We start from the raw sequence: 22,791 nt of genomic DNA, 5'->3' as shown, positions 1-22,791 counted from the left end.
CAGGGCATTACTGGCTGGCAGTGACCACGCACCCGCAGGAGGCAATTCTCAGCTGTGGACAAACTCAAGCCCAAACTAAAACAAAAACATGTTTACATAACATGGCTGAGTTTACAAAGAAGCCAAAACTTCCATTACTCCATGTAATCTCTATCATCTTTCTGTTCATCTGCGCTCCTGCCTATAGATAGATAAGTGCATGTGTGTGTGTGTGTGTGTGTGTGTGTGTGTGTGTGTGTGTTTTACACTATTGTTATAGTTTGTGAGGCTCTCCTCTAGTCCAAGAACTCTTTCACCAGTGTGTGGAGTGTAGCTGACTTCCGCAGCTGTTAGCTTCCCAGATGAAAGGGTTCCTTGGATAGAGGCCTCCTGTTTAAAAAGCAGCCTCCCTGTGGCCACCCTCTCCACTGTAGCTCCTGTGTATGCACCAGTGCAGTTGCAGTGAAGGCTGCAGGAGCCTCCCCGAGGCTCCCTTAGACTGTCTGCTTCAGCGCCGATGTCCCAAAAGGAGACCCTGAAGTGAAGATTAGAATCTAAGCCAAGATTATGCCACAGCCGACCCAGGGAGCCACAGGGGGAGAGAGTGGACAGGAAGGCGACAGTGGAGGGACCAGACAGAGCACCCAGGGTTAGCCAGTAGTAACCAGAGGAAAAACCTTGGACACCCCAGAGTACCTTAGCTGTGTGAAGGCAAGTCTGCGACAGCCCCAGAGTTTCCCCCAGACACAGAATGTACATCTGGGGCACCCTCAAAGTTACCCCAGTCATAGGACGGGAACCTGGAACAGCCCTAGAGTTACACCCAGATGCTACAGAAGAAGAATAGGACAGCCTGGGATTTGTTCAGCCACAGAGAGGAAGTCTGGCCTCCTCCCTGCTGACCCCTGGGGCCCTGCTAAGGGTGCTCCAGGACTCTGCTGATCCCAGCCAGGAAGAGCAGACCAGGATCCAGTCTGCTCGCCGAGCAGCCTCGGTCGGTATCTCTGTCCTCCATGGACTCGCCAGACACTGCAGCCTAAAAGGCTGGCTATCTGCACTGCTGGCAATGCCCCTCACAGAACTGGTATGCGATGCTAGCAATGTGTGGATGTGCCATTCTCTGCCAGCAGCAGGTACACAGGAATGGCCAGGACACGGGAGGCTGGGTGTTGGCAGGCTGCTGGCTCGGTGCGCACAGCTCGTGTCCTCCCTCCACATCTCCGGCCTCCTTGCAATGTTCGGCCCTGGTCGGCCAGAGTGTGGCCAGGTAGCAAATCGAGGTCCTTCAGTGTCTGTTCCTGGGGCCTTCTCATCCTAAAGCCTGCCTTCTGGACCCTCGCGAGCTCTTCTCACAGGCTGGCACTTGCTGTGTTTGCATCGGGATGGCAGCACAGCCTCTCAGATGCCGTCCCGTAAGGCACATGGCTCCTTCTGTGGCGGGGCCATGTTCCCCTTTATTGCTGACAAGCGTGTAGGAATGTGGTGATGCTTCCATGTCACCCAGGGCAGAAGCAAACTCAAGTGGAATTGGACTTAGAGGGCTGTACACAGCCCAGTTTCTTGTTCCTGTGAATTGGGCTGAGGAGTCCATTTGCTGAGGTCACTTTAGTTGAGCGCTGAAGCCCCACTGGGCATGGTGTCCCGGTCTGGGGAGAATCCTTAACAATGGCAGGCCTGGGACAAGTCACGGGTCATTTCTTGCTCCCTAGAAATGGTGGTTTACTCTGAGGTCTTCTTCAGAAAGTAGATTTTTTCTTTCTGACCTAGGGTGTCTCTGCTACACTCCCACATGTGTCCCCACCCCTCCCGTGAGAAGACAGGGACACAGTCCATTTGTTTGCCCCAGCGTATTTCTTTGCTTTTCTTCCCACTGAGGCAGCAGCCTTAAGGATGGGAGCGTGGGTCTGGGAACCTTTGGCTGGTGTTCGAGGGACCGGGAGGTCTTGCAGTGTTCTGAGGGTGCAGTGCAGGTGGCTAGGGCTACTGTGGCCAAAGGAGACCATCACGGCCCCTCCCCTCTCTGCAAGCCCCCTCCCATGGAGAGATGGGGACAAGCTGGCGGGGGGGGGGGGGGGAGGGCAGGTTCCAGTGCAGACGTGTAGGCATTGATAGAAACCGTCAGGTGATAGCGTTTTGACAAGTGCGTGGTTTTGTTTCCTGTGATTGTTTTAGTTGGTGCAGGCTGACGGAGGAAACCAACAGTGACAAACCAATTGCGCCCTGATCAGGGAACAATGAAGTGCACAGCTCAAAGTCTATAATTTCCCATGGAATTGCTCTTTAGTCTTCCTGTGGCTGCCAGATGACACATCCAGGCTGGGTGGGGACCACAATTAGCGGCAGTCACCCGGGAGGGGTTGGGTTGTTTTTTTTTTTACCCTCCAGACAATGGGAGATTAAGCCATCAATAGCCAGTGTTCAGTCCTGATGGTGAAATGGCCCATTTTTTTTTTCTTCAACAATAAAAGCAAAGCTAGAGGTGGGAGGCTCTCCTCACGCGGCAGGAGGATAGATTGGCATGTTTCTTCTCCACACCTCTACTGTAGTGGGGAAGCAGACAAGCCAAGGTGCGTCCATAGCTGCTCTAACAGCCCACTACTGCGCAGCAGATGACAGTCTGGCTCAGGGCGGGATGGAGTGCCACTGGCACCAACACACGCACACCATGTGCAAGCCTTTCTGTGCCCAGTGGTCAGGTGCAGGTGGCACACAGCCGGCCACTGGGTGAGTGTGCTGGCTTCAGGGCTAGATCTGCCCACATCTGCACCTGCTGCAACTTTATTCTGGGAATGGCTTACCATAGCGCACCTGCTGTCTGCTGTCGGAGGGCCTTAGTTCTTTCTTTCTTTGTAGATCCCTATCCAAAATATAGACCATGGCAGCTTCAAACACACACCTCCATCCATCCTCCCCCCACACCCTCACACACACCAACATCACTTCTGCCTCTCATGTCTCTTCTTTGGAAAATGTAAGGTTCTGTGTGTTTGGTACTTTCACTGTCTTTTGTTTTGTTTTGTTCTGTCTTTTGACCCGTGGTCCTGTATGTCCCAGGCTGGCACTGAACACACTGTGTAGCCCAGAATGACCATGAACATCTGCTCTCTCTGCCCCCACCTCCTGAGGACAGCACTATGCCCAGTTTGCTACATGCTGCTAGGGATCCAGACATATTACACGGCAAGCACTCTATTCGCTGAGCCATGTCCATGGGGGGGGGGGTGGGGGTGGGAGGGAGTAGCCGTACTGTTCTTGGCATTCAGAAAACGGGCTGCCATTTCCCTAAGCTACCATGGCCGTGGACAGACTAGATGAGGGTGACTGGGGTTACCTAAGACCTCAGAGAGCTGAAGCGGGGGGGGGGGGGGGCAGGGGGGAGAGGGGGAGGGGCAGGGGGAGGCAGTCAGGTGCTCTGTTCACCGGAGGAGGAGGAGGATCGTGATGCTCCTCTGCATCCAGTGGTAATCTAAACGCAAGCAATGAATCAAGACTGGTCGGCTTCAGCGCCGAGAGATCCCATTGGTCTGCTCTTAACGTAGTCATCTAGTGTCTGCATTAAACTTATTTATTCCCTAATGCTGGGTGATGGATTAAAAGATGTGTAGAAAATCCTTCTACAAGAGATAAGATATTGCAGGCTGCCACAACACCCCCGGCTCTTTTTGCTTTATTTTTCCTCTCTCTCTCTCTGTTTTGCTTACTTTTTGCCTCAGAGCTCAGGCCCCCATATATCCTGATTAGTTTGTGGAAATTACTAAGGGGTTGTTTTTTAAGCCTATCATTGACACATTTAATTCATTAGGTACCAAATCCACAGGCAAATTTTGGCTGGCCATAAACCACGGTTAATCCAGGGAGCTGCAATAAAAGGTGAAAAATTATGTCCCAGCAAATGTGGACTATTGCTTTTCTGTAGAGACTTTTACTGGTCTGTGGTATCTTTCTTCATAAATTTCCCTTCTGCTCGGTTCTCTCAGTAACTTAACCCTTTCGCTGTTTGCAGACCGCAGAATGGCTCCATGATCCTCTACAACAGGAAGAAAGTAAAGTACAGGAAAGACGGGTACTGTTGGAAAAAGAGGAAAGATGGGAAAACGACCCGAGAAGACCACATGAAGCTAAAAGTCCAAGGAGTCGAGGTAAAGGCCCGAAAAGGCTCTCCCGTCCCCCAAATGTCATTTCCGGGCCGCCACGGGAGAATCTGGAATTGCTTGCAAGCGATCTGATGCCAGGCGGCACTCTCAAAAGAAGTTCCGTTTGCCAGGTCCCTGCTGTTGGCGTTGGCTTCTGCTCGCTTACCCCAAACTTTCTCTCCCGTTCCCTTTGGATCTAACCGTAGCCAAAGGGCTCTACCGAGGGGGTCGCTGGTGTGTGGATGGATGGAGAGGCAAGAGGCCTGCAGGTCACTCAACTGTGTTTGTCATGGGTGTGTTTCTGGGTGCATTGCAGGGGTGTGCTGGGGTGGAGGTGTTGGGGAAGACAGGTGTCATTGTGAGGAAGCGCCTTCCCCAGGTGCCCCGCCCAGCTGGTAATGCCCTGTGCTGACCAACATCCCATCTCCCTGCAGTGTTTCAACTTCAACGGAGGTTAAAGGTCATGGGATGGGTTCTCCAGGCGAGCGAGGTTCCTACAGTGCTGGAGTGGAGAGGCTCAGCAGGAATGGCTCAGAATGTTGAGCAAACTCAGCTTTGGGTTTTCTGGATGCAGCCTTGCTTTTCTGCCTCTGAGTCATGAGAAGCCTTAGTGAGGCACTTTCCCCGTAGAGGGCCCCACCCAGGGGTCCCACAGGACCTCCTAATTTGCCAAATTGCCAATACCTGCTCTTCCACATTCCTTGCTAGTCCCACCAAGGATCTTCTGTGCCACCCCTAAAGGCCTGTGTCCAGGGCTACCATGGATAAGATGTCAGAAGCTTCCCAGGATCTAGTTTGCATTTCTGAGAGGTCAAAGACAGGCATTCTCGCTCCTGTCACGTTGAGTGTCTGGCATGTTTCAGTGAGTAGCCAGGACTGCGAGCCCTCTTGAGTTCTGAGGATCGCCCTTGGGCACTGACGGGTTTTGTGACACACTTTGTCACGACGATTTTTTTTCTGTATTAATTATGTGCTTTTATGGCTGCCAAAAATAGCATCAAATGGCTTTTATTATATTACCCCGTGGAGAGAGATAACTTTCATTTTATGTGTATGTGCTTTTTTTTTTTTAATATACCAATAAGAATTGTTTTATGGTGATGAATAAGAAAAGCCGCAGTATGAGGAATTCCAGCCCTCTCTCTGCGTGCGCAGTGTGGTTTAATTGACTGCATGGAACATTAATGTGCAGATTACCCGAACGTGCTGCTGGAAAGAGAGCCAACTCCAGGATTGTGACCAGAGTCCTGCTAATACATACGCATTAGCCCTTCTTGTGGGGGAGCCCAGAGAGGTGGGCCTTACTCTCTGCGGAGAGGGCTCTTTTCACACCACCATGGAAGAGTAGGTAGGGGGAGAGAGGGGGGGAGGGAGGGAGGGAGAGAAAAAGAGAGAGAAAGAGAGAGAGAGAGAGAGAGAGAGAGAGAGAGAGAGAGAGAGAGAGAGAGAGCGCTTGGGTGGGGACCAAAAGAAAGGAAGTTGCTTATGCAGGGACATAGAGAGCCTGCAGGAATTCACACTAAACCTCAGCAAGCAGCGCCCCGCCCCCCCCCGTCCCCCCCCCCCGCCGCCCCCCCACCGCCACCCCCCACACCCCCGTGCCTGGAGGCCTATGGTATATTTCATCTTTAGTAATACGTAAATCAGGAACTCCTGGTTGTAAGTAACAGCAGGGCGGAATTCGTCCTCAGCAGTAGCTTGGAAGCCTAGGGGGGAAAAAAGCCACCGTGTTCATTCTCTTCCCTCTTGTTATAAATTAGAATTGTCGCCGGATGGGATGAGAATGATTTATGGCTATTTTTAGGCCATATTTATGTTGGGAGTTATTTGTGGTGCTCAGCCTTGCAGACTAAAGCTCGGTCCCTTCAATCTGGAGGAGGAGGAGGACACACACAGACCAGAGAGGACCTTCTAGGCTCCACTGGCTATGAGCAGACCTGTGAGCAGTGGGGGCTGAGGGGCCGCCATGGCAGGGCCCTGGCCAATGCCGCTGCCTTTGTTTCTAGGTTTTAGAGAGGGAAGCCACTTACAGCTGTGCCTCTCCGTGGCTGCTCTGCCCCACTGCACTTGGGGCACTGTCCCACTGAACCAGGTGACGGATACTAGCTGCGTACCTGCTTTGGCAAGCCTGTGTGCTGTCTACAGACAAAGAAGGATGCGTGTTCACTGCCCACGGACTTGTAGGTAGAGCAAGAAGGTGGCCACTTTGGCACATAATGCTCATTCGTGGTGCAGGGAGGTGTGGAAGGCTGAGCATTTAGGCTAAGTGTCCCCAGAAGTCCGGAATGAGCTTCAGTAACCAGAGCTGGGGTGTGAAGTGAATTCTTGGAACTCGGGGACTGTTGTGAATAGTTGACATGTTGTTTTACATCCAGTTTATCACTTACTGTCACCCACTAAGCTGTATCTGTTACTTTGCATTTTAAATGGTTCTAGCGTACTCCTCTGTTTAAGTACCGAAGCTGGTCCCTCGACTCTCAGAAGCCTCCCAGACCTTCGCTAAGTATCTTTACACAGGTTTTCTTGGGCACATGAGCAGTCTGGACCAGGAATTGCAGGGCGTGGGAGGTTTAGCTTTGCTAGACAGTGCCAAACTGCTCTCGAGTGACCGTTCTAATTACATGCCCCCCAGCACCGGGGAGGCTACTTCCCCTACAACCCTCCAGCACACTGGCCCTCAGAAGATGGCACCCTCTTCCTTCTTGTTGAAGTAATAGCCTTTCCACAGTTACAGAAGTTTAAATGAGCCAGAAAAAGGACTATTAGGCAGCATCACCCTTTACGCTTCATCAGTGGTGTTCCTACGTTAGCCGTGATCTGGAGCGGGGCTGGGAAGCCCAGTGGTCTGTCTCTGCCAGCTGGAGTGCTGTGCTGTGTACTAGGCTTCCCGGCCCAGAGTCCGCTTCCTCCCTGTGGATTCACCAGGCAGGTCCTGTGACTGGCACTTGCGTCCTCCAAGCCCTAGTCCCCTCCAGCTACCCTCCTGCTGGATGGACAGCCGAGGCTTTAGAGTTGAGAACTGTTAACTGTCCCAGTGGGTTTCCTCCATTCAAGGCAGGATGAAGACATCTGGGTCCTGCATTTAAGGTATCTCTTGCTATAAGCCTTCCCCGAGGCCGGGAAAACCCCCAGCAAGCTGAAGGGGCAGCTCTGTTCTGGCTCCTTTTGTTCTCAGGGGCTGGGGCCTCCTCACATTGATTTCCCTCAGCTGGGCACAGGGTGCGGGCTGCAGCTTTTGAAGCTGGCTAGCTGTTAGTTTGCAATCAGCTGTCTTGTCTGGGAGCCAAGGAGAAGCCTACTCAATAAGCTCCCAGGGATGATGGGAGCCGGCCGAGGAGAGGGAAGGGGGTTGAGGTGTCAGCACATCACAGAGGAGACCCCAGCAGGTCGGGAGTGTGCCCTGACCCCAGGCTGATACCTGTCTGTCGATCTGGCATTGCCTGGGGAAGGGGCAGGGGTAGTTCTAAAGATCACCATGCCTTAACAGGTCCCACAGCCACATTCACACTCCTCAGGTGACGCCAGCCAGAGAGCCTTTCTGGAAGATTCCTTCCCAAGCTTATGGCCCTTTTCTCTGGCCCCAGATGCTGACAGACTACTTTATGTTTAGTCCTCCTAGTCCTCCGACTCCCTGCCATCTCTCACAGGCAGACCAGCTCTCAACTCTCCGTTCCTCACTTCATCTGCTGGGTCCTCAGAGAGACAAGAGCTACGCCCTCGGTGTATGCACTCTCACAACTTTACAAATCTCCTGTGAACAAGGCATTCTGGCTTTGCCTGGTTCTCCCAAAAGCATGCATGCCGGAAACATATTATTGCACCTACCTCATGGATGGAGAGGGTTGGGCCTCAGAGAAAGAGTTCTGAAGCCCCAGCGCTGGCACTGAGGCCTGAATGTTCTCAGCTTTAAGCTTAACTGTTGTTCCTGGAACTCAGTGTGATCTTAGCTTTCCAGGTCAGCTCAGCCCACACCATCCAGGGTGTATGGTTCATCTTCCAGCCACTCATGGGTGCTTGTCACCCACTGGCGTCGTGACAGGGACTGTGGGGTGCAGGGGTGCAGAGAATGGTGTATGATCCTTAGCTCATGAGGAAGTAGATCCTTAAGTCGGGTTTTGGGGTACACTGGGAGAACTCCAAGGCCCTGTGTTGAAAATGCAGGCAACATTGAAGGCAGACCCAGTTTTAGGGCAACCACATAGATGCTGCAGTACAGCATAGGGAGCCATTTGGGTGACAGATAAAAGTTGGGAAACACACAGGCAATGAGAGAGTCTGTTGAGAAACAGTCCGTGAAACTGTCCAGCAAGTGACTGCGTCAGTGGCGTGTCACACGTCGGTATTTTTCCCAGCCCTGGCCAAGCCGGTTACTTGCTTCCTGGAGCCTGGACTGTCACACGAGCCATTTCATTGGTAGCTTTACCAGCTGCTTTCTCTCCCCAGATAGGAATGACAGGCAGAAGTGCAGCTCTACCAGAGCCCAGCTTGGGGGAAGCCAACGAGTTTATTAGGCTTACTGGCAAAGCAAGGCGGAGGGGCTGCTTAGCCGAGTTCAGGTCACCCCAAAGTGGCCACACCACCAGAAAGTCATGGATGACGACTTCCTCACAGCACAGCTGTAGACTCCTCTTCAGTTAGCCTCCCACAGCCTACAGTCTGTGGCACCTCCAAGTCCTATGGCTGGGGCCCGATCTTAGGGGTGACGTATGACTAGTCTCAGCTGCTCTGATGAGGACTGTAACAGTTGCTGTGCTCGGAGGATAGCATTCTGCCACCGGGCCCTCTGCTCTGATCGTAAGATGTCCCTTGCTGCAGACAGTCTGCCCTTTGGAGGCAGTGAACGGTCTGGTATTGGGGCTGCTGGTGCAGTGCTAAGCTGGTCCCGGCCCTGCTTCCCACAGAACCCATAATTCTGTGATGAAAGGAGGTCCCCGGCCTGGCCCATCCCCGGGTGGAAATGCCAGTCCATTTCCTCTGACTGTCATTTTCAGATGCAAACATTTTGCTGATCTGTTTGTGCTGCCTGGAAAGGAGCCAGTGTCTCTCACTCCTCCAGAAGGGCCGGCATTGGCACAGCAGCGGCTGTAATGAGGTTACGTTTGGGCACTCGTCCTCATTAGAATGGTGTTCTTTATTTGAGCACTTAGGCCACATATTAAAAAAAGAGAAAAGTACCTCTTTTGAAAGTAGAAACGATATTGTAGTTACTGCATTAGGAATTAACAGGGCATGAAATAACTGCCTCGTGGCAGAGCCAGATCCCTTCAGCTCTGTTCCCTGCCATAAGATAAATAGGTGTCTTGCTTGCAGAGGAGGGGAAATGCTTGCAGTAGCCAGCCTCAAACAGGCCCGGTTCCCAAAGCAAGTTTGGGAAAGAGCAGTGAATAGATAGGGCAGGAGACAGGGTCGCTAAGCGGGGGACCCACAAAACCTCTGAGCGACCGGCAGCCCCACTGCTGCCACCGTGCAAACTGGGCAGATACACAGTCCCTGCTCTCAGCAAAGGGTTGTGTTTGGTCCACGTTATTTCCTTTAGTCTCACCGTGTACCGACGGCATCCCTCATGCCGACTGTGTCTATTACTGTGCTGCAACCATGTGACTTTTGAGTCTTCAGGGGTCCAGCCATGATCAGGAAGGGGGTGTGCCCTCTTCCTGTTGCCCTCGGACCTCACCTGTACTCTTAGGAGAGTGCTCTCTTTGATGTGTCAGTGTGTCCGGCACATAGATAGTTGGACATTTTATGTTTCTATGCTAGAAAGCTTCTGTCAGGTGTCAAGACCCTGGGTAACTTCAGTGTGTAAGGTATGTGTGTGGGGGGGGGGGAGATGAGAGTGCCACACTTGGTAACACGCAGAAACAAAGCCAGTTGTTTCAATATGCCATGGCCAGTGAGCCCCTGCAAGCTTACTGTTCCTGCTCTCCAAGGCATGGAGTTATAGATGTGTGTCGCCATGCCTGTATTTTTTGGGTTGGTTTTTGTTTTTGTTTTTGTTTGTTTGTTTGTTTGGTGAGTCCTGGAGCTCTGAACTCGGGTCCTCATGCTTGTATAGCAAAAAAAAATAAAAAAAAAAAATAAATAAAAAAAAATTCAACAGCTAATTTTATTTGCACAATTAATTTTTATATTTTTTAATTACATGCATGTGTGGGAACCTGTATGTGGGTTTGTGCGTGTGAGTGCAGAGCCCTTGGAGACCAGGGCACTAGATTCCCCAGAGCCGGAGTTATAGGCAGCTGTAAAGTGCTAGACATGGGTGCTGGAAACCAAACTCTGCTCTTCTGGAAGAGCAGTAAGTACTCTCCACTGCAGGATCCTCTTTCAAGCAGTTTATAATCCAGGTTTTAGAGAGCCGAGTGGCCTAACGTTTCCCCTCCTAGGGCCTGGGAGTGAGATCTACCGTGTGTCTGAGAACCCTTGTGGTTAGCACCTTGCTTGGGCTTCATTTTCCCTGGGTATCCTATGTGGTAGATATTTAAGCTCCATTGCTTACACGGCTGACACTTGGGGCTGGGTCCAGGGAGGAGGAAGGCGGTGATAGAGAGAAAGGAGAGAAGAGGAGGAGAAGAAAAAGGAAAAAGAGGAGGAAGAGGATAGACTACAAGGCAGGCAGTTAAGGGGGCTGAGGTGATGAGCTTGCTGAGCACATGTGAGGACCTGAGTTTGGGTCCCATGCAAATGCTGGAAGCATTGTGCATCTGTAGCCCCCGTGTGGGAGGTGGGATGGCCAGAGGGGCGGGGTCCTGAGGCTCACTGGCCAGCCAGTCTAGCTGAAACCGTGAGCTCCAGGCTCAATGAGAGAGAGAGAGAGAGTCTGTCTCAAAACTAAGATGGAGAGGAGAGACACATGGTGTTGACCTCAGGCTTCCACATGCTTCTACATGAGGGACCACATCCCCAACACACACACACACACACACACACACACACACACACACACACACACACACTCACATAACACCCAATTAAAATAAAAAATAAGTAACTATTTTAGGCCAAGTACATCTCAAACACTTCATGGGGTATATTTATGATAAAACAGCACCTGCTGAACTCTTGTCCCATCGGCTCCTGTTATTTACCAACTCACTCTTCTGCCTCCGCCAGTTTCCATTGTGTCTTTGCAGGCAGAAATTAGTCTGCTTGGGGTTTGGGTGTCATGGAGGACATGAGGGCCAGCGTCCTCTGCTATCTGTGATAAAAGCCGCTCACTCCCCAGGACTGGCCTTTGGGCGTGGAGGTACAGCGTCTGTCATAGAGCTCAGGGCTTCCTCAGTGGTTTGGGGACAATGGTATGTGGATAAAGGTGCGCCAGGAAGACTTTACAGGAAATGTGACTCTTGTTTCTACTGAACAGTGATAGTTAAAAATGTCCTTTTGTAGATACAATTTGAGCCTTAGTGAACTGGACACTCTCTTGCGGAGGCGGCTCGGCAGGCCTTGAGCTGCAGAAACTATTTTTTATCCCAATGGTTTAATTTTTATCCCAATGGTTCCTAAGTGTCCTCGCACGTTAGCCCATGAGGCCATGAGTGGGAAGTTCAGCAGATCCAATGGCAACCACATAAACCCTTGAGTACCGCTATCAAACTCACCAAGGACCCTTTTCTGCCTGGACCGCTACACAGAGCTCAAAGTGAGGGCTACCCACGTGCCCATCATGGCCCCATACAGAACTGGGCGTGCGTCGAGACGGTGATGCGTACTTGTCTCCTGATGGAATTATCAGAGGCAGGTGCAGTTGCTTCAATACCTTTGGCCTTCACTGGACTGACAGAAAATGGTCTTGTGTCTTTCCATTCTTAGAATTGGCTGGCAAAGTCACCCCCCACCCTTCAGGATCTGTCCCTGTGGGGAGCCCCATGCCCTGTGGGCCTGTGTCTCTCATCTGTTGCAGGGGAGCTGCCACCAATGCTCTCGAGACAGGAGAGAGATGATGGAAGCTCTGCACAGCTCAGGCCACAGCTCTTAGGATGTGGGGGAGCAGAGGGGTGGAGATGGCTCTGCAGTGCCCTATGCCTGCGGTGCCTCATGGCTACAGTGTCCCATGGCTGTAGTGCCCTGTGGCTGTAGTGCCTGGTGGCTGCAGTGCCCGGTGGCTGCAGGGCCCCATGGCTGTAGTGCCCCATGGCTGCAGTGCCCTGTGGCTGTAGTACCCGTGCCTGTGGTGCCCTGTGGCTGTAGTGCCCCGTGGCTGTAGTGCCCCGTGCCTGTGGTGCCCGGTGCCTGTGGTGCCCCGTGGCTGTAGTGCCCCGTGGCTGTAGTGCCCCGTGCCTGTGGTGCCCCGTGGCTACAGTGCCCCATGGCTGCAGTGCCCCGTGGCTGCAGTGCCCCATGGCTGCAGTGCCCTGTGGCTATAGGAAGAAGAAAGAGCTGCTGCTTCTGGACCAACGGCAAGGGGTAGCCATTCCTCTTGTTGCCAAGGCAGAGGTTGCTTGGGTGGCATTGGCTGGTCTCCATGTTCTGTCTGGGTGGTCGCATGCTTTTAACTATTGATCGCACCTCATCTGTTTCCCTGGAAACCAAGCCAGAGTGGTAGGTAGGAAGTAGATGGCTTCTTAGGAGAGCTTTTGTGCGCCTTGGCGGTCTTCTGGGTGTTGGATAGCCTTCCGTTTCCACTTCTATGGCTCTGTTCCAGTCCTGGGGAAGGGTAGCTGCCTCCCAGCTTTACCCAGGGACTCTCATATCCTACTCTGGCTAAACCTGGGGGGCAGTGCAGAAATCGCAGAGCTCACATTGTGTCTTGCCTGGCTGCTCGCAGGTGCCCCCGTAGACCACAAAATCCATGTCATCCTAGAAAGACTCACAGCTTGTCTGCCCTGCCCCAAGTGGCCTCAGTTCATGGGGTCCCCATGTGACTCCCACACCCTCTTTTATATGCAAATTACCCCAAGTGCTTCAACTTGCTGCTGGCAAGGTCCTGTCTGAGTGTCTCATGCCAAGCTCTGTCATGGCTTAGCAGTTAGGCACACTGACTGCTCCTGCAAAGGGCTCTCTCAGGCGTGGTTCTCTGTCCGTATTGTGGTTCGCAGCCATCAGTAACTGCAGCTCCAAGGGAGCCAGTGTCTCTTGTCTCCTCTGTGGATACTGCGCACACACAGGACGCATATGTATTCAAGCAGGCAAAACACTCATGCATAAAGTAAAAAGTAAGGCAGCCTAAAAATTTTTTGAATGAGTTTTGTTCTGTCTCACGGAAAAAGTCAAAAGGAAAATTTCACAAGTCAGTGTGACAATTCGTTACTTGACTGCCGGCACCTTTTAAAAAGCTCTAACTAAATTCTCTGATGATGTGGGTGAGCCTGCCATTACTCAGTCGCCCTTGGCAGTGCAGGAGAGGAATACCAATTTTCTGGAGCAGAAAGAAGCCAGCTGGCACTGACCATAGCTTTCTGGGGACACATCCCTGTCCTGTGTCCTTCACTCTTCTGAGTAGGAGCCCCATGTGTCTCTTCAGCACACTAGCCCAGCTCTCGGCATGACACTTTATATACATTTGATACAAAATACTGTTTGAACAAATCTTGAGTTGACATGAGTTACCTTGTAAAGCTCCAAAGTGAAAACATTTTTAATGTGTTTAATGTGTGTGGTATGTGCAGGCATGTGTGTGCACATACATGTGTCCATATGTGTGGAGGCCAGGGGTCAGTGTCAGATGTCTGCCCTAGTCCCTCGCTACCTTACTCGTTGAGAGTGAGCTAGCTGGGCAGTGAGTCCAGGCCTCCTGCCTGCCCTCTGCTTTCTCATGATGTTGGGATTACAAGCATGTGCCACCGGCTTTTTACATGGGCTCTGGAGACCAGGCCCAGGTCCTCACACTTGCATCATCCTAGCCCTAGGCACACGATGTTTGGGTCTGTGATCAGTTAGTCTGTCCCAACAATTCAACTCTACCATTCATGTAAACGGCCCGAGGAATAGCCAGGCCCATGTTTTAACACTTTATTTACACAGATGTTCTATGGACTGGACTCGGAACATGAGTGTCCTCTATTCACTCTTTTTCTGGACTGTGACAGTACTTTCTCGAAAGGGTAAAGTACTGTGAGAGCTGGCAAGAATTTCCTTTCTTTTCTTTTCTCTTTTTCTTTTTCTTTTTTTTTTTTTGGCCGGGTGGTGGTGGTGGATTGTCAATTCTTTCCAGGAACCCTTCCAGGATTTAAGTCCAGACCCTGCTCGGTTTTCCTACCCATATTTGTAGCCGGGCATTCTCTGTGATGTGTGTGCATGTTTTAAGGAGGATGTGCTCATGTACGTCATTGTGAGCATGTGCAGAACATGGGGAGGCCTCCTCACCTTCAGCCTTATTTGAGGTAGGGTAGTCGGTTGCTCACTGGGTAACAATATCTCTCCATCTCTAACGTGTGTGCCAGAGCAGCTGGCCAGAGACTGTGCTGGGATTCTCCTCTCCCCCACCTCAACCTCACCGTACTTACAGCGGGACTCTAGGAGCATCCTATGTGTTTGGTTCTAGGAGTTTGAACCCAAGCCTTCATGAGTGCATGGTTAGTGCTTTACCTCTGAGCCCCTGCCCCAGTGAATACTTTGACTACTGATGTCAAGGGGAGGTCGGAGCGTCTTCATTTTCTTTCTTCCCCGCAGCAAAAGGTCTGCATGGCATATGCTTTATTTAGCTCATGCTACGTTGTCTCCAGCCTAAGAGAGTCATTAGGAAAAGGTCTCTTGAAAAAGATACCTTGGGGGGAAAAAATCCACCCTGCTTCTTCCTTGAACCCAGGTGCTGCTGTAGAGTATCACGGGAGCCCAAGGCAAGTCTCTGTGATGTGATGTGCACTTCCTGTGCACATCTGGGACATCTGAGCTACCAGGATGTGACCCTGTAGAACTGCATGGCTTAAAGGACCGTCCTGTCCCAGAGATAGAGCGATGCATCCTTGGACATGAGGTGCAGGGTGACATGTTGCACGGTCCCTCCATGGACTAGTGACTGTGGAGAGGTGCAGATGCAATCTGTCCCCTGCTTAAGTACTTACACGGCAGCACGAGAAAATGACAAAGGCTCTTTTATTCTTCACCGCCACAATTTACGTGCAGTTTTTGATGGATGCGAGAGGTAGACATTTATTACAAAAGCATAAGAAATGTCGACTCCTCGCGAATTGATTATTTAGAATTTATTTTATTAAATATTTTAGGTGGTGCGCAGTAAACCAAGCCTCTGAGGGTGTGAAGCTTAATGATTCATGAACCTTCGGTGGTGATAGGGAAATCAAAGATGGGACGTGCCATTTCAGAAGAATACAGATTATTATTAAATCTGGTATGGGCCTCTCGAGAAGCTTCCTTAGGGGAACACATGTATCAATAATTTCTTCTCCACGCAAGGCTCCTAATGTTTCGCTTATGGAAACATAAATTCCACAGCAAGTGGCTGTGGGGGTTTCCCTCCCTTCAGTCCCCCACATCCTTCACTCGTGGACGACGACTCTTCATCTTTTGCTGGTGGATTTAGTTCACAGTGACATGGTCTCCGCAGCTGTTTGCTTCTAACTTTGCCTTTGCGTCTTGTGTGCGTGTGCGCGTGGGACCGTGAATTTGCACGTGCCACGGCGCTCCCTGCCACAGTCAGGGCAGCTTCGGCCGCCGGTCTTGGCCTTCTGCATACCGCAGCTCAGCTGGACCTCAGACCTCAGGCAGCTCTCTTGTCTTTACCTCCCATCCTACTGTAGGAGTGCTGCAGCTACAGACGCGAGCCGCTGAGCTGTTAGTTTAAGTCTTCGCGGCTGTGCGGCAGGGTCCTTTACAGCAAAGCCACCCTTTCACTTTCAGTGTGAAGACTATCTACCAAGGGGCACGTGGTGACAGGTTATCGTGTGCGTCTGTGTCCCTTTTGCTTGAAGTGCCATGAATGTTCATTAAATCCTTGGAGGAGCCATGAGCACTCTTGATCTTGGAACTCCAATAGAACGGAGGCTGTAGGGCATTGCCCCAGAAGACAGCAGGGCAACAGGGCTCATATACACAGTCCAGGTGAGGTCAGGGAGGGGTCCTCTGCCCACTTGTCTTGGAGTCTGCATTTGTTACTTTCTGTGCCTGTGATAAAACACCATGGCCAAAAGCAACTCATGAGAGAAAGAGTTTATTTTGGCTTATGGTTCCAGAGGGAGAATCCAAAATGATGGGCAGAGAGGCACAGCGGCAGGCAGCCGGAGCAGGGAGCTGAGAGATCGCATCCAGCAGGGAGGAGGAAGCAGAGGTGACGTATGCTCTCAAGAAGATCACACCACCTACAGGTCCAATAACCTTCCCAATCTGCACCGCTCGCCAAGTGTTCAAATACCCGAGCCTGTGGAGGTTCTTGCTGGTTCAAATCAGTGCAGGAGCCATTCGCAGGTAGACCATAGTGGGCCAGGCAGACGTTAGGTTCAACCGCCAAAGACAGCCCTCCTGTCCTGCCCGCCACCTCGGAACAGTGTTCTCAGGTGATATGATGTTTAGCCATGGATCCCAAAGCCATAAGCAGTGCAGTGGAATTCCAGACAGTTCTGCCTTGTCTGATTACTTAAGGTTAAAAATGTTCCATGATTCCCTTTTTTCTTTTCAAAATGTCAGGCAACTGCTGAACACTGTGACCTCTGCTGTAAGAGGCCACAGGAAGGAATGGCAAGACTTATTCCTCCCCCTTTCCCCTTCCCCACCCTCCCCCTTCCCCCCCCCCCCCCATCCTCCCAGGCCTGCCACTCTAGCAATTGCCCGGGTCTTGCGTGTTGTAGGAGTTGATGCTCTACCTAACCCCACCTTCCTTGATCCTGGCATGTGCTTTATGTATGTAATTAGACCTACACCCTGAGCCACTCAGCACTTAGCTACCCACAAACAGAAGTTTGCTTGACTTTCTGGGGCTGGAGAGATGGCTTAGGAGTTAAGAGCAATGGCTGCTCTTCCAGAGGACCCAGGTTCGGTTCCTAGCACTCACACGGGGGGTCACAGCCCTCTGGCACTGGTTCCAGGAGACCCAGTGCTCTTTTCTGACCTCTGTAGACACCAGGCATGCAGGTGGTACACATAAAAATGTGGGCAAAACACCCATAGACAAAATTAAAATGAGCACATCTTTATTAAAGAAAGAAATGGGCCCTTCTCCTAAGCTAAATAAGCAAATAAATACATAATAGGTAAATAAATAAGTGAAAAGGATTTATGCTGATGTGTGTGTGTGTGTGTGTGTGTGTGTGTGTGTGTGTGTGTGTGTGTATGTGCATATACAGGCTCCATGACATTTGTGTGTACATCCAATTTGAGGCCAGAGGTTAACATAACATCTTCCTCATTCGGTTACCACATTTTTGTGGCAGGGTCTCTCTTTCAACCTGGGGTACCCCTATTCAGCTAGACTGGCTGGATAGTGAACCCCAAGGACACTCCTGCCTCCATGTCCCGAGCAGAGGGATTGTGGGAAATGTGCCAGTCTCCACAACATTTTTACGTGAACTCTGGGGGATTGAGCCCAGGTCCTTATGCTAGTGTGGCAATCATTTAAAGCAACTGGGGCACATCCCTAGCCCTTGCTACTGACTTTAACTCTTTAATTGCTGGGAGGATTTGAATCTTAGGTGGACAAATCAGGTGGAGCTGGGCTTCCAGTCCCTGGGTGGCTAAACAAAAGTTTGGAGGGCTGGCACCTCTGAGTTCCTGGCTCTCACCTATGCAGAAGCAGAGTTGGGGTTCCGGGAGTCACCCCTGACCTCACTTGCTGTAGCCTCCTTCCTGATGACGTTTGCTCTTTCCTGGAAGGCTTTTAAGTAACTGTACTGACGCAGATTCATCCCCAGATTAATGAATATTTCCAGACACACAATGTAATGTTTGGAAACGAGATGAAACATAGTATTTTGGCCGTATTTCCCCCCCTCCCCTTTCACAACACCTGGCAATAAAATTCCCAGGCTAAATACCAGATGAGTGCGTGCTTCGTTATGTATGGCAATCCCGTCTATAACTTTTTTAAGCCCTCCAGATGGAAGCTGGGTCTAAACGAAGAGAGACTGAGAAGGGGGAAATGAAAACAAATGCACTAAGGAATAAAGAATCTGTTTTTTTATACTTTCTTTTGCAAATAGCGCTTGCAATGACATATTGTGAACGGACTGAGTTATAACAAAAACAGAAATGAAGCAGAGCTTGGGGGGGTAGGAGGAACGACTGTTATACCCACTTTAACGGATATAATGCGGAGCCACGGTTTTTACACTCAATTAGTTTGCACATTGTGTTGGACACAAACCAGAATGTGGAATGTTTGGGAGGGGGTTGTTTTTACACGATTAAGGGAGAAGAGATGAAATAAATTCTGTAAATTACGTCCCACCCCCCACCCCCCCCCCCGTTTGCTTTTCCATCTGAGATGTTTGGGTTTGCTCATCCTGGTAGTGAGGAGATAAGCCTTGCAGCTGGGGTGGAGGCGGTAAAGCAGAGGTCCTGACCTCCAGCCCCAGGTGAGCTGGTCATCCCCAGAAATCCATCGCTCTCCAATAAAGGTCTGCATTTTGCTGCCTAAACAAGGTGACGCACCAGTGCTCGGCATTTGGCAGTTTCCGGGATCTTGCGCTTTGCCCATGAGCAAGGAGGAGCTGGCGTATGACAGGGGCCAGCAGATGTCAGCTCTCATTTAGGTGACAGAAGTATTTCCAAGGCTGCAAGGTTTTCAGGAACTTGCTTTAATTTCTACCCCTTCATTATCCATCTCTGCGTTTTTAGTGCCCCTAATATGGAAATATTAAGAACTGCAGTGTGGGGTTCTGCGCTGTTCATCATAGCGTCTGTTAGATGTGGAGCAATGTAGGTTGCTGCTGGCAGGCAGGGGCAGGCGAGCTGGGGGACCCAGCCTGGTGTCTTTGTGATGGGAGCTCCAGCTGCCTCTGCTGGGAGCAGCACCGGGAAATCAAGGCCCCTCCCTGAGAATACACACAATGGAGCATTGCTCAAATGTCTCCCAGCAGCCAAGTCCCCTGGCACTCTGAGTTGGCTGTTGGTGGGGCAAGTCTTTGGGCGATGCTGCTGTTACTGGGGATGGGGATGCCATTGAGGGGCGCAGGGGGACGGCGTCAGTCACGTGCGTGAACCTTTATTCTGCCACGGAAGGTATGTTCGAGGGCCTAGGTCAGACACTTGCCACCTCCGTGTGCAAAAGAAAAGCCCTCCCGAGTGGGGCGCACTCAGCGAGTCCACATCTGATATTCCAAACCGCCAACGCTAATCAGAAAACAATGGGAGAAACTGTTAGGTACAATATCCAATTATAATTATGGTTTTTTTTTTACTCCAAAAAGCACATCAAATAAATAATGCAGTTTATGTTACTTCTAGAAAATGCAGCAGCATTAGTTAATTTACATAAATTATACAACTCATTATCTTTGTTTATAAAAAGCCTTAGCAATATTTTGGCTTATGGATGGAAAATGGGGGGAGAGTATGCAGATTTCAGTTCTATCTCGTCTTTTCTGTCCCAGGCAGCCACCGTTTTATTTACTTACAGAGAGGGCATCTGTCCAGCAGACCCCTCAGGGCCGCCCTTCCTCAGGACAAATGGGATGTTTTGCACCCACCTTTCCTTCATAAAAAGCCAAATAACTCTGAGTGGATGAAGGCAAGTGTGAGAAGGAAGCTTTGAGCGTCAGGCACCCTTTCTCTGGGCTGCCACACACGCAGGCCGAGGAAGGGGCTCAGAGTCTGTGGCACCCTGGGTTTCTGTGCCAGCTGCTCATTGGAAATTTTGGTAGGCTGAGGCTAGGCAATGTGGCGACTGTTCTCATGTGTCAGCTATGGACGACTGGACTCTCTCATCTGGAGTTATCTAGACCAGCAACTACAAGTCACACATGGCTTCTAAATATTTGAACCACGGCTACTCTGTGACGCGGTGTAGATGCAGAATCCATTTTAGTATGAAGAAAGTCAAAATAAGCCAAGGGGGATGGTACCCGGGGAATGACACCAGGGGTCGACTTCTGCCCTCTTCATGCAAATGCACCTGCGCACACATGCACCTGGAGGCTAAATAAAACCTTGTTGTTCTTTATTCTTAGAAAATTTCATACATACATAAGATGCATTTTGATCACACCCATCCCCCATCTCTCCTTCCAGCCCCCCCCCAGTCCCTCCGTGTCCAGAGTTCAGGGGCCCATGTAAGGGGGAAGGGTCATTCACCGGGGCATGGGCAACCTCCCAGAGACCACCCCCCAGTGAGCCTTGCCTTCTTTTTTCACTGCTGTCACCAGAACGTTATAAGCACAGCTTGCATCCTCTACTGGGATGCACCTGGCTAGCTAAGGAGGAGGCTGCAGGCCCAGCTGGCTCCTCAGAAGCTGGCAGTTTAGCCTCCGGTTCGGATTCTCTTCCCCAGCCCCGTATCAAGCTCTGCCTCATAATCAGGAACTTAGGATGCTGCACGGTGAGAAGGGACCGTCTTGTCTGATAAGGTTTGGTTGGAGATTTGAAGGGCGCGTGGGAGAACAACAGGGTAGAAGAAAATTGAGCTCTCTTCCCTCGACAGCTTAAAATATTAAAGCCTTTGCGGGTGGATGGAGGAGCCCAGATCCCAGGATGTTTGGGAGGGAAACGGGGAAACACTGAGATTCTGCTTCGTGGCTTATGCAGATGCAGTAGGATAGAAAAAGCAATCAAGCCTGCTGGAAGCTTCTCTGTGAAGCTGTGGTGTGTGTGTGTGTGTGTGTGTGTGTGTGTGTGTGTGTGTGTGAGAGAGAGAGAGAGAGAGAGAGAGAGAGAGAGAGAGAGAGAGAGAGAGAGAGATTGATGATTATGATGATGATGTGATTTTGTTGGACCAGGCTTCATACTGGGTTGCCATGAGCATGGTCCAGATGTAACTCAGGACTAACAGGGCTGTCTGGGAAACCCCACTATGTGCCCAGGTCTAGCCTAGGACCTAGGTCTAGCCTAGGACCTGAAGTTTTGCTGACCTAGTACTTGGGAGAATGGAGACCGAGCTGTGTGCCATTACTCAGTGGATGATTGACTCCTTCCGTCCATTCGTTCAAGGAACATGACTTGCACCCACCATGTCAGCTGTTTGCTGGCACTGGGGGGGAGAGCACTGTCCGTGGCTTCCATACTGTCTGCCCTACATAGTGGACTTAGTGGTGGAGGTAGGAACAGGGACAGGGCTGGCACCCAGGGCCCATGCTCAGGTGCTAGCTAGCACTGGCTACCGATGGTCAACTGGAGCCCTACGGTGACTAGGTGACTAGAAAGAAAAATTGTCCTGTTGTGGTTGGATTGTTTCCAGAGGACAGGACCGTAGGGTGCTGTAAGGCCAGAGACACCTCGGATGCTCTGCTGCATCAAAGGGACTAAGGCCAAGGGAGAGGTGGGGAAGGTGGCTGGAGGAGGCAGGAGCTCAGCTGTGGGTCACAGCTTGGATTCTGTTCCCAGGTCCTGAGAAACCACCAACGGGGTTGTAGCAGGAGTCCGGGAGGCAGCTTTGAGAATTCTAGCTGGGTAACTCCACCGTGGGCTGAGTGGCACAGAGCACTTACACCCTCTGAGTGTCGGTTTCCCATCTATGGAGTGGAGGAGGGGAGGGAGGGGAAGGCAGCTGGGTCCTGGTGCCCTCTAAAGGTACTTTTATAGTGTTCATAATTCAGAGCGAGCTCAGCCTCACCCTGTTTGGTGTGTGCCAGGACAGACGTAGGGCAGCATCGCTGTGCCTTCTGTAACTTTCGCATCTGCGTTCTTTGACAACAGAAGATAGGAGCGGGAGCAATCCTTGGCTGGGGCAGAGCAGAGGTCCTCCCCCACCCCCACCCCCCATGGCTCGGGGTGTGACTTAGGCACATGTGATATTTCAGAAGGTTCTGTATGGGACCTTCTGCATCGTGGCCTCCCTGGAACACCTCATATGCTTATGCCTCAGGGCACAAAGTGTGTCCTTAGCCAGAGGCTGGCCGTGTGCAAGTGAGACAGGTGCTTGTGATCCACGGTGTCTGCCGGGAGCCATCAGAGCAGTGTTTCAGCTGAAAACAAGGAGCACATGGCTTTGCACGGTGCACATCAGCCATCCCCTATAGGGTAGGCGAGTCGTTGTAGATGGAGGTGCTTCCTTGTGTATTCTTTCGGAGAAGGCAGAGCCGGGCTGTTTGAATGCTGGGTCGGGGATCTTGTGGCTGGGTCACTGTCCTGGCTCCCTTTCTGCTACTGTCAGAAAATGCTCAGTCTAAAAAACGACATTGGGGATGAAAGGATTTGTCGGGGTTATACATCCATGCATGGCCTGTCACCGAGGGAAGTCAGGGCAGGAACTCAAGAAGGAAGCTGAAACAGAAACCATGAAAGAATGCTACTTGCCTGCTGGCTGTCTCTCAGGCTCACGGTTTGCTAGCCTTCTTAGATAGCCCAGGGCCATCTGCCTAGTGAGATCGCCCACCCACAGTAGACAGGACCTCCTACAATAATTAACTGTCCAAAGAATGCCCATAGGCCAGTCTGACATGAGGGATCCCTCAACTGAGACTCGCTCTTCAGGTTGACCGCTAAAGCTAACCGTGACAGAGCCATTGATTAAAAAGTATTGCTGATACCATGTTCTCAAGGTCTCCCCTGCCCTGAGATGCAAGGGGTGGAGTCAAACGTTAAAGATGTAGCAAAGTGCTAAGAGATGTAGCAATAACGACAGCGAGCTCAGGATTTCATC

General features: G+C 51.2%; 1 protein-coding gene across 13 annotated transcripts in view; it reads left to right on the top strand.

Moving 5' to 3' along the window:
• Positions 1 to 22,791, top strand: part of CAMTA1 (calmodulin binding transcription activator 1) — an 838,283-nt gene that overhangs the window by 425,765 nt on the left and 389,727 nt on the right. For all 13 annotated transcript variants that reach the window (XM_084784667.1, XM_084784663.1, XM_084784662.1 and 10 more), the window contains one exon: positions 3,983 to 4,118. In XM_084784667.1, the coding sequence (XP_084640793.1) occupies positions 3,983 to 4,118 (136 nt within the window). The remainder of the gene's footprint in view (positions 1 to 3,982; positions 4,119 to 22,791) is intronic.

Source organism: Acomys minous (assembly GCF_964271855.1).
Source record: "Acomys minous genome assembly, chromosome: 6".
In the NCBI taxonomy this organism is placed as follows: domain Eukaryota; kingdom Metazoa; phylum Chordata; class Mammalia; order Rodentia; family Muridae; genus Acomys; species Acomys minous.
Note: the sequence above shows the minus strand (reverse complement) of the source record. Positions and strands in the feature narration are given on the sequence as shown.